This window comes from Andrena cerasifolii, chromosome 15, assembly GCF_050908995.1.
Source record: "Andrena cerasifolii isolate SP2316 chromosome 15, iyAndCera1_principal, whole genome shotgun sequence".
Classification (NCBI taxonomy): domain Eukaryota; kingdom Metazoa; phylum Arthropoda; class Insecta; order Hymenoptera; family Andrenidae; genus Andrena; species Andrena cerasifolii.
In genome coordinates this window covers 398465-415196 of record NC_135132.1, presented here as the reverse complement: position 1 = coordinate 415196, position 16732 = coordinate 398465, and the positions used below count along the sequence as shown (strand labels likewise).

Genomic DNA, 16732 nt, shown 5'->3' with positions numbered 1-16732 from the left:
AAACAATGACTTAAATCCCCCATAACTTAACGAGGACTACATCATATTCCGTTTAAAACAAATTTCCAGATATCAAGGGAAAAAAGTGGTCAATTTGGCGTGGAATGACCCATATGTTTTGTTTACCATAGACTAAAAATTGTATTTTACAAATAGTAGTTTACTTTTACAGTTACCATATAAATTTTTAACTAAATTTCAATTCGATAAATTACTTTCATTTATCCAAATTTCCTTATCAGCTACAATCGCTAATTCATACGCTTGTTTTTTTTTTATAGGAATTGTACGCGGCAAGACTTCTGGCAGGGCTAGCATTAGGAATATTTATTTGCTTTCTCCCAATGTACATAGGCGAGATATCGTCACCAGCGACACGTGGTGCTGCATCATCTTTGGTAGGCATTATATACAATACCGGCATTCTTGTGACGTTCATAGTTGCCCCGCATCTCTCGTTATCTCTGATGGCTGGAATTTTCTTGGTCGTCAACATTGCTTTCGCAATCGCCTGTTGTTTTATGCCCGAGTCACCGTACTTCCTGATAATGAGAAATAGAGTGGACGAAGCGGAAGACGTTTTGGAAAAACTAAGAGGGAAAGCCGACGTTTCTGAAGAATTGCAAACGATGGTTGACTCCCTATCGAAAACAGAGAAAGACGTGGTAAAGAGTGGAACTCTGAAGGACATGTTTGCATCGCGTGGAAATTTACGTGCCCTCATTATTATACTGCTGTTTACCGTGATGCACAATTTCGGTGGTTTCTTTACAATTCTCATATACGGTCAGCTCATCTTCAAATCAACCAGCAATTTGATGTCTGACTATTCGATGAATATTGTTATCGGTGTAACGCAAGTGGTCTCCTCCTTTCTAACTACATTTTTGGTCGACAAACTTGGCCGTAAGCCATTTATTCTCGAGTCGGGTATTACAGCAGCTATTTGTGATCTCATGATTGGTGTTTTCTTTTACGCGGAGGAATACTTGAATTTGAACGTACAGATGTACACTTGGGCACTACTTCTAGCTTCCATAATATTGATTTTCACTTTCAATTGCGGATTGGTCTCTTTACAGATCATCCTAATGTCAGAAATCTCTGCTACCGAGGTCAAAGCGATGGGCACGTGTCTCGTAGGTGTAATTGGTGGGGTGTTAGGTACTATAGCGACCAAACTTTACATATGGGTAGCTATAAATTTGAACTATGGTCACTCACTACCATTTTTAGCGTACTCTGTAGTCGTTGCAGCTTGCACACTAATTGTGTTTCGCATTACGCCAGAGACGAAAGGTAAAACGTTCGTAGAAATTCAAAGAGACTTAAATACATGATGATTATTGGTATTATTTTGTGTCTACGCCGTAAACTCTACGACAACGCGTGCACGATGAATTAATTTCACAATCATGTCTGTGATAAAATGCAGGGAGCACTTTACAAATAAGTTCAGAAAGTAAATCTCCGTTGCTTTTAAATGTTGCGACGACGTGTAAAGTATAATTTATAAACAAGAAACTTGTTATGTAAATAATACACCGTATTTTTAACTGCATTTTATATAAAAGGAATACTTTCCTTGCCATACGACAAGTACTGAAATTTTAAGATGTAAGCAAAGTGGAAACTAATGTAAAATATTTGATGATATTCCAAGAAATAGAAAAAAACGATTTTTATTATTTTCATTAGAATTCTTAAGTTCCGTAAATTTAAATTGCAAATGATGTTTGTCAACTGTTTTGAGAACCTGTCACCTTCTTAAGGTTAAGTAGAATGTAAATAAATAAAATATAAATCAAAGTAGTTTAATATAATATAACAAAGAATAGTATAGTATGGCATAATTTGCAGAGCAATTGAAATAGGAATTGCTGCGAGTGGCTCGTGGATTTCCTCGATGAAAATACGAGAGTGGACGTGATCATCGAGACGCTGGACATTGACTACGAGGATATCAAATCCCTAAATAAGCTAAATGTAGTTAATACTCTGCGATGAGGCTGACACGCAAAGCACTGTGCCATACAAAATGTATTTAAAAATATTCAACTGGTGGTCTAAACGCCAGAGGGAAATACACAAATAAAATATAATAAATTTTTAATGCATAACTGTTTTGCTTCACCCTCCTCAACCACCAACCTCCTGCATGCACGCTAGATTAAGAAGATAGTTGTAATTATTATGTAGAAGTAGTACGATTCATGATCAAAGCGGTAACCATACACGTATGATAGACGTTTGATAGATGTTCAGAGTGGTACGTTAGGCGTTGAAAGCGGTACGATAGACGTTTGATAGACGTTCAGAGTGGTACGTTAGGCGTTGAAAGTGGTACGATAGATGTTGAAAGTGGTACAATAGACGTTTGATAGACATTCAGAGTGGTACGTTAGGCGTTGAAAGTGGTACGATAGACGTTGAAAGGGGTCCAATACACGTTTGATAGACGTCCGTTCGATTCACGTTGAAAACCGTTCAGTACCCGTTCGATTCACGTTGAAAGCCGTTCAAAACCCGTTCGATACCAGTTCAATACCCGTTCGATACCCGTTCGGTACACGTTGAAAGCCGTTCAAAACCGTTCAATACCCGTTCAGGACCCGTTTGATACCCGTTCGGCACATGTTGAAAGCCGTTCAGTACCCGTTCGATTCACGTTGAAAGCCGTTCAAAACCGTTCAAAACCCGTTGGATATCCATTCAAAGCCGTTCGATACATGTTCAGAGTGGTACGATAGACGTTGAAAGTGGTCCAATACACGTTTGATACACGTTTAGAGTGGTACGAATGACGTTGAAAGTGGTACGATAGACGTTGAAAGTGGTACGTTAGGCGTTGAAAGTGGTTCAATAGACGTCCAATACACGTTCGATACGCGATCAAAAGTGGTGTGACCTAATCGAATGATGTGTCCAAAGAAGAAGGGAGAAGAATTCGAAGGATATGATAAGTGCACTCTGAGGATGTTCAGTGAATAATTCGAATATGTATAGAAGGTGAGGATGGTCAGCGAAAATGCAGGTGGCCTGTGATGAAGATGGCGAAGAACAAAGGCATCCTACTTTGCAAAGCTATGCAACTTTAGGCATGGGCCCACATGTGGCAGCTTGGAGATGCAGCGAGACCAGTTGTCTTCAAATCGTGGTCAACGTGCAGTCTCTTTGACAGTTCTTTGAAACACTTTTTGCATTTTTTGTGTTACGTGAAATTGCTTTGAAGAAGATTGCTTTTGAAGGATATTATCAATCGTTCAACGCATGGAAATGCAATCGATTAATACCGTAAGTTTCCATTATCATATTTTAGTGAATCGTTGTGTTAGTAACTTTGAGAATTATAAGAAAACTCGGTTTCAGATTATGTCATTGCCCATGAATTTGAAACGTCCGGCTACCGCTACGATCACCGCTGCTGCGGCAGTTATCCATTCATCCAGCCCGAAAATGTATGTGGCCTGTCGAAATGTTGCGGTTCAAACCGAAGAAATTCGATGTGCAGAACTTTATGAGGCGGAAGCTAATCAGGATGGCGACATTTTTTTAAAAGTTTTTAAAAAATGCGATAATCCAATACACAACTACTTCGAGGATGATGAGGAATATTGGATGCATCGATATGAACAACAAACGTTTTTACGCGATTTCGATGATGATGATAATGTACAAATAACTATATCTCGGAATAATCATGAGTATCATCCAAAGAGTGTGGTTTGGCGAAACGTCAAAGCGGAAAATATTGATTTTGATACGTATAGGAATAAAGTATCGGGGCTTCGGGCTAGTGTTGTTGCAGTTCAAACTGACCCTGTGCAAGTTCCTATGGATTTACCATTAACTAATCTATTTGCTGATGATGTGATCGAGTGGGATAATTAAGCCAAATAAATTTTAATTATATTTTTTATATTCTATATTATTCCTTCATAGTATTCTTTCATATTATTATTTGTAACAATATATATATTTCTTAAACATATATTATTTCTCAATTTTATTTACCCGTGTTCCTCCTCCCACGGCCTAATTTTTAAGATTCGCCGTTTCAATAATTATTATTTCTCTGCGTCAGCAGAAATCGGGGCGTGATTATCCACTGACTGCAACAGCTTATAATCGTCTAACTATAGGAATTCGCATTGGTATGGATTTGTGTCACGTTGAGATCTCCATAGCCGACAATAAAGGCAGCGAGTTAAGCTTTTCAATGTCTACGTGGAAGCTCCTGCTACAAAACGAGGTGGACATACTCCAACGATTACGCAGCAACGCAACATCGCCCCAAACTCACATTATAATTGATCATTTACGACTAGAGTTCACGCGTATGCATGATGATCAACTTATTAAAATCACCGATAATCGCGTTGTCATATATATGACTGAAGCCACGATGTGTAAATTATTCGCGTACAATCATTGCATTGAACATATGTATACGTGGCTAACTGAAAATATGTACTCTGTAAGCAGTAAACATGCCACTTTCGTAGACGTTCTACGTAGCGCTACCGCGCCAACAGATTATGTAAAATTAATTTCTGAAAGCGAACACTTCGAACAGCATTCATTGATTGATTGTGAATTGTTAGCATGTGCAATCAATCATATTGTGCATGATGCTCGTAGTAAAAAATGTTAAATTATATTCTTTTATGATTTGTAACAATATATATCTTAAACCTATATTATTTCTCCATTGCATTCACCCATCATCCTCCCCGCCATCTAATTTTAAGATTCCGCGTTTCTGTGTTACATTTCATTCTTCGCGCCGCCAAGTGACATCACCCTGCACGGCTGCTCCAGAGGAGTCGAATTACGCGAGATCGCGCGATACGCAGCGACGTTAAATCGGAACGCTTTGAAATACTGTTAGCTTTAGAATGCATGCGATTCTATCCCCTATGTAGTGGTGTCTCTTTCCCTCCTAGAATTTTAACTTTAAAGTAATGCTCCGTCTCTTTCCCTCGAAGACGCGGTGTCGAGAAACGCCGATCTTTCCCGACATCGTCCGAAACAATTTCTGATAAAATTTCTCATAAAAATAAATTATTATACGCCGACGTTGTGTGTGTGTGTGTGTGTGTGTGTGTGTGTGTCACATATGTGACGCTCCGTTGGTTTCGCTATATGTACCATTCGGAGAAGACTAATGTCAGAGACGGCGTTTGGGGGAGTTGGTTAGGCGGCTGACTCGTACCGCGGAGGTCTTGGGTTCTCGAGCCCCGTCGCCCCGAGAAGTTTTTTCATTTATATTAATATCATAAAATTAATATTTCCTTCCTTACCGACAGTCTGTTGTACCACGCTCCAGAGTAGCACCTTCCTTACCGACAGTCTGTACCAGGCTCCAGAGTAGCGCACCGTCACCCCGCGGTTCCTCCTCCTCCTCCTCGATGATACCCCCCACCACTCCGCCATCTCTATGACGTCATCCGCCGCCAGCCCGCCGACAAAAAAACAAATTTGAATTAGAATCCCCATTGCCCTACTACTTAGAACCTACGTTTAAAAAGTTCGCAGCGGTATAGCAGCTCGACACTCTACCGCTGCGCCAGCGACGCCGTTAGAAAATACGGTAGATACTTTACAATGTAAGGCGCATAACAGTTTCAAATGATTCGGTTTTTTCAGTTTCTTTAATTCCTATGATGTTTTGCTGTATGTATAAACATTGAAGATCACATAAAACATTTATTTCATGAAGCAATTCGATGTATAAGTTACTCTGACACGGAAAAAACGACGAAAAAATCTGTTTTTAATTTTTTAACTGCGGCGCACCAAATGGAAAAATCTGAAAAAAAATTCAGGACAATGATACGTACTTACAATAAAAATATAATTATAGTGCCAAGACTGCTTCGATACACAATCGGCATTTTTCAGCATTTTTTGGCGTTTTTTATTTTTCACAGCTTGGTTTTTCAATTTAAAAATCTGAAACAATTCTCTAATATGTGCCGCGATAACAGAAATGCCTCTGTTTTTTTTCTTCAATTTTTTTCATCTCCTAGTACAGGAGAAATTCGGCAAAAACCTGATTTCCTATTTTTGCCCTTTACTACCCTCCGGGTGGAGATACGAAGTTGAAAATTGCCACAAATGTTTCTTTTTTAATAAGCTTTCGAATGATTCATTGTGAGTCGAATTCGGTTCAAGGGCACATTTGACCATCTTAACCGGCTATACCCTTTATAATACAGACGAGTGTGGCTTCAACCTTGACATACATTCTGGGCGAACATTGGCGAAATTAGGAGAGAGAACGGTAGAAGCGACGATTAAATCGGTATCTTCTACAACGCATAGCTACACTCTAATGCCTATTATATCAGCAAGCGGATGTCTTCTTTCACCACTATACATAGTTTTGAAGGGATCTACAGCAACACTTGGTCCGATAGTGCAAAGAACTCTCTTCCGTCCAGTTAATATTTACAGTATTGTCTCGTTAGCGACTCGCTGGTCGGGACCGGTGTTGAGTCGGTATCGTGAACAGAACCCTAATTCCGAGTGTTCGTTTCTCGCTTCTTTCTGGCCGGAGGGGGGAGCGAGATGGAACACTGCGTGCGCGGCGAGCGTGCGCGATGGTCGCAAGCGCAAATGACAGAATGTCAGGCGTCCGAAAGACGGAGCGAGACAAAACATCAACGCGTCGTCGGTCTCGTACCGTCCTCGCTCGCTTTCAGTGCCTCTCGCTCGCTCTCGTTCCATCTCGCTCCAACTTTCGCCGGGCAAGAGTGAGACAAAAGTGGTGGGGATAGCGAAGAGTCGGTATCGTGTACACAAAATCGAGTCGCTAACGAGGAAATACTGTATATCGGAGTAGCACATATTTACACGTCTGTAACAAACCCCCAAAATTGCCCTTTTCTTTTTTGGTTAATAAACATAATTAATAATTACTATAATACTTATATTCTTATTATTCTTACTTTTATAAGGTGTGCTTAGCATTAATATTAATATTAGCTCAGAGTACCGTGAGACGCGAGCGCAATTAAAGAGAGAATTGAGTGTCCAGGAGTGAGAGAATTGTACGCAAGCGCGATCCTGAGTCGATCGGCGGATCGGCGAGAGCAAGGATCGGGAGCAGCGATGTGTGCATAGCGATGAGTGGGGGAACCGAGCATTCCACGCGCGCCTGCGCACTAACCAGTCGCTCTATAGACCGACTGGAGAACGGACCATGCGAGCGTAGATAACCGATGCGTAATAGTCGAGCTTCATTCCTATTTGTGCGCTTCCAGTACTCCGAATATGTATAAATACAGGCATGGTAGCCCAGAGAAAAGCATTCAGATTTATTCCAACATTCGATTCATACATTCAATGACTCAAGGATCATTTAAAGCTAATAGCTGATCTCGACCTAAATTAATGCTCCAACTTTGGAAGCCGCTTGGTAGGCCCCTCGGTTATGATGGACGCTCCAACCAAGGTCATAGTCGCCAGGTTTGACGAGACGTTCCTACCTTGGAAATCGCCTTGTAGTCCCCTTAGTTTGTTGATGCTCAGTTACTAATAATTATTCTCAGGTTAGTAATATTACTCCTGAGCAACGAGGGAGGGAGATTATTCCAGGTGGCAATACCTGCCCCCGATGAAACGAAGAAACAACTTCAACCAATTCTCAACTTAAACATATTCAATTTCCTAGATCCTAAGTTTATATTATTCTATTCTCCTACTACATCTACCAAAAGAGTCACTATCCATAAGGCAATTCCTTTGAATCGACTAAAACGTCGCTATTAGTTATTTAAGTTACATTACTCTAAATGGATCGATCAAACGGGCATTCTTTTGAACCGACCAAGAGTCGCAATCCAAGATGATCAACCATATTCTTTTGTATCGACCGAGAGTCGCTACCTAAATACACTAATTTCTTTAGTATTATAAAGCGTTAATTTATGTTTACATGTATGATTTAGAAGTGTTTTCCTGAATAAACACTATTAAGATAAATTCTTGTTCTTGAATTTTAATTCTTTATCGCATGCCATTCGAACCAATTCCGAATTCCTGTGACACGCGTTGCGCCACGCGAAGAAACGTTACACGTCTGAACATTTTAAAACTTGGTTTAGCGAAGTGTATCTACCGAATACTGGCCGTAGAAGCATGCTTCTACTCGACTCGTGGACGGGACACTGCCCAAATTAGTTACAGCAGTTGATTCCACCAGACAAGGAAGTAACATTTACAATGATTAAAAAAAAAAAAACGATGGGCATCGTCCAGCCTTTAGATGTGTTTGGATTCCGGATTTGGAAGAGAGAGATGTCAATTTGCACTTACGCAATGAAATAGGTAAATTGCAGTCCCTAATCGACAACCAGTTTTCTTCGCTTAGATTCAAAAACCTTTTTCAATATGCTTGGTATTTACACCGTGCTTACGCGTTCGGACGGTACAGAAATCTATGTACACTTGGGTTCGGTGGGCCGTGCGGATGTCGCGGGGTTTAGGACACTGTTGCGCTCCACTTCCACGGCTCTGTTCGGGAAGATTTTGGGAGAGGGGCGAACGCGTCACGGAGGCCTGGTCAAATCGCAGTCGTCTATGTCCGGCGGTACGTGATTACGGAAAGCGTGGAGCCTGGGCAAAGCCCAGTCGCGCCACACCTTTGATCGCACGGTTCCTCTATCCGCTATGTTACGCCCGGTCAACCCCCGGTCCCGTTACGGTGCTTCGTGTGGAGGTTACTTCACCTCCATCAGGAACGAATCCCCCTCTCCGGTCGCCGCGGAGCTTATATGCCGGCACGCCCAAATTCTAGCAGCGCGAAACTTCGTGTCCTGGCGGCGCCGCGGGTACTTGTACCGGCCGCTTCCGCGCCGAGAGATCTGGTCGCGGGCGGCACCTCCTAGCAGCCGTTCGGAAGCCGGTCTGCTGCGAGACGCTTCGTTACAAAGTTCAAATCACCACGGTTTATGTTATTCGATGAAGCTGAACCTTTACACATCACTATATTAGATCAAATGAAACAAAATTAGGGGGGTCCAACGGAAAATTTGAATTTTTTTTACTTAGTAAATAAGTGTCACCCTAATGCATATATTATGTTCGTTTTATAATATAAACAATTATACAGTTTTATAATTATATACATTATGATTTCAGCGAAATTGACATTCGTCGTCATATTTCTTGTGAAGTATGTGACACAAAAGTAACAGGTGGATATGATCCAGAATTAAATCAGGTGATTATTGTAAGTGCGACTTTCATAAGATAAATACTTGGTATCTAGTAATTTGAATTTTTTATTTTAGGTTATAGTATGTCAAAATAGTGCACGCTCTCGAGGAATGGTGCAAGGTGTTTTGAGTCATGAGATGATACATATGTTTGATTATTGCCGTAACAACATGGATTTGAATAGTATAGATCACCTAGCTTGCACGGAAATAAGAGCAGCAAATCTGTGCCATTGCAGCTTTCTTAGTGCATGGATACAAGGACTTGCTTCGCCCTTTAATGTCAAAGAAATGCATCAGGTAAAATACATATATCAAAAACATATTTATAAAGTAAAGTTTTATGTACTGTATTGGAAAACTTACAATTAGTGCTGCCCGGGTTATCTGTACTTTTAGTTTTCCTGTGATTGGTACTATGACATGTATACGACATTTAATGAGTTATAGACGTTGTTGTTACAAACAATCTGGGACATGTTTTCATGTTTTCATTTGTATGCTACATGTCTAAGAAGAAGAATGTATCCAGTAACCATTTATTATTTAGTTATAACTTATAAGTAATAAGACGCTTTCAAGATACAAGCAGAAGCGTCTACAAAAGTGGTACCTTATTTTTTCGGTACCGGCGAGAACGTCGAACGAGGTGACCCATTTCAAGCGCTCCTGTCAATTTATTTAACGATAACATGTACAGTATTTATTCGCTAACAGCTCGCGGCTCGAGGATCTGACATAGACTCGCATCGAGCTCCTACGGAATGTGCGGAACCGTTTTCGGCTAAGTGCTCATGCCCGTCGCGCACGCCAAGGACGGAGTATGAACCGTCCAAACGGCGGATCGAGACAATGTATTAATGCGTTTGTCTCGTATCGGTCCTCGCTCGCTTTCAGTCCTTCTGGCTCGCTCGCTTTCACTCCTTCTGATTTGCTTTCGCCTTTGCAGGACAGAAGTGAGCCAGAAGTGGTAGGGATAGCGCCGAAAACCTAACGTGTAGGACAAACCAAGCTATCAGTGAAGAAATACTGTACACCTAAGATATGAAATATACAAGTAGATATATAGATTTCTCACACACCCCGTATATTTCTATTGCCAATGACACTTTCGAATTGTTTGGATCCCCAGTTCCACTTGTAACATTTCTAGGTGTGACGACGACACGAGTTACATGAATTTGGGATAGGTTCGACTGGCGTGTAATAAAGAAATGAATTTCATGAACCAGAATTGTTAACAGTGTTCATTCTAAAGAAACACTGTTGATGTATAACTAATTAAGGGGATATTACACCCTAGACTAGGCATACACAGGACCCCCAATTCCGGGCGCAAGCGCACATTCGAGCTCGTTCAAAGGCAAGCGAGTCCGCCAACGGAGTGGGGAGCGAATGGAGTAAACGCCCTTAACGTTATTATTTTTTTCTCGCTTGCTACTTAAGGGGGTAGACAGGTCACGTGACCTGGCCGATTCGGCAGGTCGGTATTATAGCATTTTTTCTGCACAGAAATGGTAATACCGATAGATCGACGATTACCCGGTGAACGCGAGAGGGAGCTGGGAGCTATTTCTGTATTCTATTCTGAATAAGGAAATAAATTCTCAGCTGTTCCGTTGTACTTATAAAAATTTAAACGGAAAGTCGGCTGATACTGTAAACGTAAAAATTCATTGTACATTTTAATTACTTGAAATGTGCTTATGTTACAATATTCTACGTTAGCAGTAAGGAATTCTAAGTGAAAAGGGAAAATAGATGAGGGAATGTCCCCAGAAAATGAAATTTGTTAGGTTAGACATTTTTTTATTAGCAAAGCACCGAAACAGAACATGAAATACACTTATTACACGTCCTCTGCAGAAAGCAGTTATCAACAAACATTATATATACAAAATTGTATTGAATGTTGAATTGGGCTAGTGAAAATGCGCAGGCTGGATGCGCGTGATTATTATGTGGTCGGCTCCTCGAAGTGACAGAAAATATAACCTAACTATAAGCTATATGACAACAAATGTTTAGTGGCTATTTCGTTCTTTTACGAAATATTTGTGAACTTTTTAGCATCCTCCCAAAATATTATTATTACGCAGCAACAGCATCTTTTGGAAATCCAGTATAGCAATTAGGTTATATTTTCTGTCACTTCGAGGACAGAAAATCCGCTACTGAAAATGCGCAGATTGGATGCGCGTGATTATTATGTGGTCGGCTCCTCGAAGTGACAGAAAAAATAACCTAATTGTTATAGCCGATTTCCTAAAGATACTGTTGTGACGTAATAATAATATTTTGAAAGTGTGATAAAAAGTTCACAAATGTTTCGTAAAAGAACGAAATAGTCACTAAACATTTGTTGTCATATACCATGTACTTAGGTTATATTTTCTGTCACTCCGAGGAGCCGACCACATAATAGTCACGCGCATTCCGCTTGCGCATTTTCAGTAGCGGATTTCATGAAGGAATTCTGAAGTGGAATAATTATGAAACACAATGTTTACAGAATTTATTACTATTTTATGATGCTTCAATTCCTTTAATGTTCCTGTCCATATAACCGTTGGCTATAAACAAATAATATAAAAAAGGTACTCAAAAATATTGGGAAACACCGAAGTTATGAGTTTTTTTTTCCGCGAATCCTATGTTACGTGCCCCACTGTCGGACGTTACCATCGCAGGCCACACCGACGCAAAGGATAGAATAATGATTACACGGATGTACATACGAATGAACTACAGGGTGTCCCAAAAATGTCGGAGTTCCTTGAAAGGGGTGACTCAGGGGGTGATTTGAAACAACTTTTTCCTTAGCGAAAATATTGTCCGAAGCTTCGTTAACGAGATATTAACAAAACCCCCGACCAATCAGAGTGCGCGCCTTCCGCCCGAGCTCCCGTTGTAGCGTTGGCTACGCGGCAGGCGGCTGCGCTTGTACTACGAAGGTATGAACAAGCAAGTCGGCATGCACCGAAGGAAATCGCGTTACACAGTTTTATTTTAAAGCGGAATCTTAAATAATAATTGTTTGAAGTGAGAGGACAAGAAATACGCAAATTTCGTTCTCAAATAAGGCATAAACGAAAAGGTAATGTAACAAAAAAAGTGTGATACGTGATCATAATTCGTTATTGAAGTAAAAATCCATAGTTTAATCACGGCCAACATAACTAAATTTAAAAAATAATATTAGGTGTATGAATAAATTTTTTCAGACTGGATTTACATAATCGGTATAAAGCAACCGAATTTCTATCGCAGTGATATTCGTAAGCTACCAGAAAATTGGCAAAAGCTAATTAACAATAATGGAAATTATTTCGATGATTGAGTTGTTTTCATTTTATTTTTTTTAAATCAAACTGTTATTGAACCCTAAAAACGAACAGAATTTATTTCTACACCAAATAATCACTAATAACTTAAATAACACTCACCCCTACGGGCATTCCTTTCCTTCCTTTCCTTCCTTTTCGGAAACCTGTGTCACTAAGTATGTCACTGTGCCGATCCTGGTCATCGGTGGACGAAAAGATTTATGGTAGGGTTGCGCCCAGTGCACAGCTGATCGCAGGTATACGACACCACCCGAAGGTAAGAGTCGCAACGTCAAGTGCGTCCGGGTTAATGTACCGAATATTCACTTCACTGTACGGCCACTAACACTGATCACTTAATTTACTTTTCTTGGATCGTGTTGTTCCTACGTTATAAAATTGGTGGCCCTGAAAGGGGCCGATTACTGTTAGTTGTGCAGTTGCTCGATGTGACCACCCTCAGCGTTTATGCACGCCTTGCGGCATCATTCACTCCGTTGAGAATAATCTCGACGCCAAACGCCGAATCGTACCCTCGCTGGGGTTTTGGATGCGCGGGTACTTCCGTGCAAACGCTCGCACAGTAGCACTTTCGTCCCCGTTGTTCCGGGCGTACACCCAGAACATCGCGTAACATTCTTGAGCGGAGAACATTTCTGGGACGAGATTGCTAGGTGACTGACAGGATCTTTTCCAAGCAACTTCCTCCACTCCCAAGTACTTTCTCTCGTTCCATCATGAGTTAACACCCACCAGGACATAAGGCTTTAGGTAAAAAGACGCCAGCACATTTTTTAAATACACGTGCTTTGCAGAAGTGCAACGACCCATCCTACACTTTCACAAAAGCCCGCGCTCCGTCCTTTTACTGCCAATGTACCCGTTGCTTCGAGATAGTCAGCAGACACCACGTGTTTCGGTTCGAAAGGGCCCGAAGACAAGAGAAACATAAAGTCTTCGAGTTGCTATAACGAAGAAAAGGCATACCATTCCTGTTTCCGTTTTCGAATGCCCTGAGTTCATGTCAGCTACGAGGCGGAACCAGCTAAGCCATAAATTACCGAAAACAAATCGTTCTCTACCGCCGACTCGCAGGACAATACGGTCATAAACCGCGACCCTGGCGAAATGCTTTGGCCGACCAGCGTAATTAATTTTAAATACGCCTCGCGGAGAGGTACAGGAAGAATTGGGGTAACTGCGCGTAGTCCTACCTCCTTCGTCCTTCCTTCCAATTAAAGTCAGGGCCCTTATCTCTCGAGTATAAGCACGCCCTCGAATTTCAAAACAAAAGCACGCGTCCGATTGGTCCTAATCTAACCAATCGGCCCTGCATCCCTCTGAAGCGGCCACTGTCTTGAAGAGGCCCTCTTCACAGCAATATCTCCTCCCCGAAACCCACCTTCTCTCGCACGGAATACGTCGACGCGTGCTTTTGTTTAAAAATTTCAGCGCGTGTTTATACTGGTGGGTCTTCGGGAGGAGACATGGCTGTGAAGAAGGCCTCTTCAAAACCGTGGCAGTTTAGGAGGGATGCAGGGCAGATTGGTTAGGTTATGACCAATTGGAATTCATGCCCACCTTTTCTCGCAGGGAATACGTCAACGCGTGCTTTTGTTTTGTAATTCTAGCGCGTGCTTATACTTGAGAGATAAGGAATCTGTCTTTAATTTGAAGGAAACACGAAGCAGGCGGGACTACGCGCAGTAAACGAGTTACCCCCATTCTTCCTGTACCTCTCCGCGAGGCGTATTGATGTTGGATATTACTTTTTAATTGCTAGATCCCAATAATTAATCAGGCTGGTCGGTCAAAGCATTTCGCCAGGGTCGCGGTTTACTACTGTATTGTCCTGCGAGTCGGCGGTAGAGAACGATTTGTTTTGGGTAATTTATGGCTTAGCTGGCTCCGCCTCGTAGCTGACGTGAACAGGGTATTGGAAAACGGAAACAGGAATGATATGCCTTTTCTTCTTTATAGCGACTCGAAGACTTTCTGTTTCTCGTCTCTTCGGACCCTTTCGAACCGAAACACGTGGTGTCTGCTGTCTATCTCGAAGCAACGGGTACATTGGCAGTAAAAGAACGGAGCGCGGACTTATGTGAAAGTGTAGGATCGGTCGTTCGTTGCACTTCTGCAAAGCACGTGTGTTTCGAAAATATGCTGGCTTCTTTTTACCTACAGCCTCTTGTTCTGGTGGGAGTTAACCCATAATGGAACGAGAGAAACTACTTGGGGGTAGAGGAAGTTATTTGGAAAAAATTCTGTCAGTCAGCTAGCAATCTCGTCCCAGAAATGTTCTCGTTCAAGAATGTTACGCGATGTTCTGGGTGTACGCCCGGAACAACGGGGGAGCAAGTGCTACTGTGCGAGCGTTTGCACGGGAATACCCGCACATCTAAACCCCCAGCGAGGGGACGATTCGGCGTTTGGCGTCAAGATTATTCTCAACGGAGTCAATGATGCCGCAAGGCGTGCATAGACGCTGAGGGTGGTCACATCGAGCAACTGCACAACTAACAGTAATCGGCCCCTTTCAGGGCCACCAATTTTATAACGTAAGAACAACACGTTCCATGAAAAGTAAATTAAGTGATCAGTGTTAGTGGCCGTGCAGTGAAGTGAATATTCGGTACATTAACCCGGACGCACTTGACGTTGCGATCCTTACCTTCGGGTGGTGTCGTATACCTGCGATCAGCTGAGCACTGGGCGCAACCCTACCATAAATCTTTTCGTCCACCGATGACCAGGATCGGTACAGTGACCTACTTAGTGACACAGGTTTCCGAAAAGGAAGGAAAGGAATGCCCGAAGGGGTGAGTGTTATTTAACTTATTAGTGATTATTATGTGTAGAAATAGATTCTGTTCGATTTTAGGGTTCAATAACAGTTTGATTTAAAAAATATGAAAACAACTCAATCATCGAAATAATTTCCATTATTGTTAATTAACTTTTGCCATTTTTCTGGTAGCTTACGAATATCACTGAGATAGAAATTCGGTTGCTTTATACCGATTATGTAAATCCAGTCTGAAAGAATTTATTCATACACCCATTATTATTGTTTAAATTTAGTTATGTTGGCCGTGATTAAACTACGGATTTTTACCTCAATAATGAATTACGATCACTTGTCGTACATTTTCTGTTACATTACCTTTTCTTTTATGCTTTATTTGAAAACGAAATTTGCGTATTTCTTGTCCTCTCACTTCAAACAATTATTATTTAAGATTCTGCTTTAAAAAAAAAACTGTGTAACGTGGTTTCCTTCGATGCATACCGACTTACTTGTTCGTACCTTCGTAGTACAAGCACAGCGCGCCTACCGCGTAGCCGACGCTAAAACGGGGGCTCGGGCGGAAGGCGCGCGCTCTAATTGGTCGGGGGTTTTTGTTCATATCTCGTTAACGAAGCTTCAGACAATATTTTCGCTAAGGAAAAAAGTTGTTTCAAATCACCCCCTGAGCCACCCCTTTCAAGGAACTCCGACATTTTTGGGACACCCTGTATAGATATAGCGTATTACTATTATGCAGTATTTAGAAACAATTATACGTATCGAAGCAGTATAATTGTTGCTATTTACAGTAATAATTATCATTTTATTGCTTGTTTTAATATATAAACTAAATAGTAGACTATAAATACACGAATGCAAGTGAAATGGAGGAGTAAAGAGAACATTTGCGTTGAAAAACAGACATTTTTTCAGTATTTTCGACGATGCCCGCATGCATTCGCGTGCGCGCGTGGCCGAGAAATCCGGACATAGCGTGCACACTATCGCTTTCGACGCGCGGGTCGTCGTAAAAGTCGTCCCTTTCAAGTGCTCTAAACTGCTCGAAAATCCGAGAAACTCATAAATCTGATCCGTGCGCGGCGCGCAGTTGCAGCAGTGGGAACGTCTTTCTGCAACAAATCGGCCTTGCACGTCGAAAAAAACGTGCGCAGCATGCCATTGCACTAGTGGGACCCTGCCTTAAGGGGGCCGTCTCCTTTTTGTTATGGTCCGAATCGATCGAAGCGCCCTTGTAAACAGACGGACCCTAATGAAACTACTGCGGTCGGTAAAAAGAAGTTGTACAATGGTGACATCTACCGATACTCTACGTAGACGAATTTTTGACAGCATAGTTGCCGCATGTTCTGTTGTCTCCGTCTCTGCCGCGCTGT

At 41.6% G+C, this 16732-nt stretch overlaps 1 protein-coding gene across 1 annotated transcript in view; it reads left to right on the top strand.

Annotated features, from left to right (window-relative positions):
- LOC143377223 (mitochondrial inner membrane protease ATP23 homolog) overlaps positions 1-16732 on the top strand; it is a 200707-nt gene that overhangs the window by 169877 nt on the left and 14098 nt on the right. Inside the window, exons 3-4 of the mRNA XM_076828287.1 lie at positions 9148-9229; positions 9300-9524. Coding sequence (XP_076684402.1) covers positions 9148-9229; positions 9300-9524 — 307 coding nt within the window. The remainder of the gene's footprint in view (positions 1-9147; positions 9230-9299; positions 9525-16732) is intronic.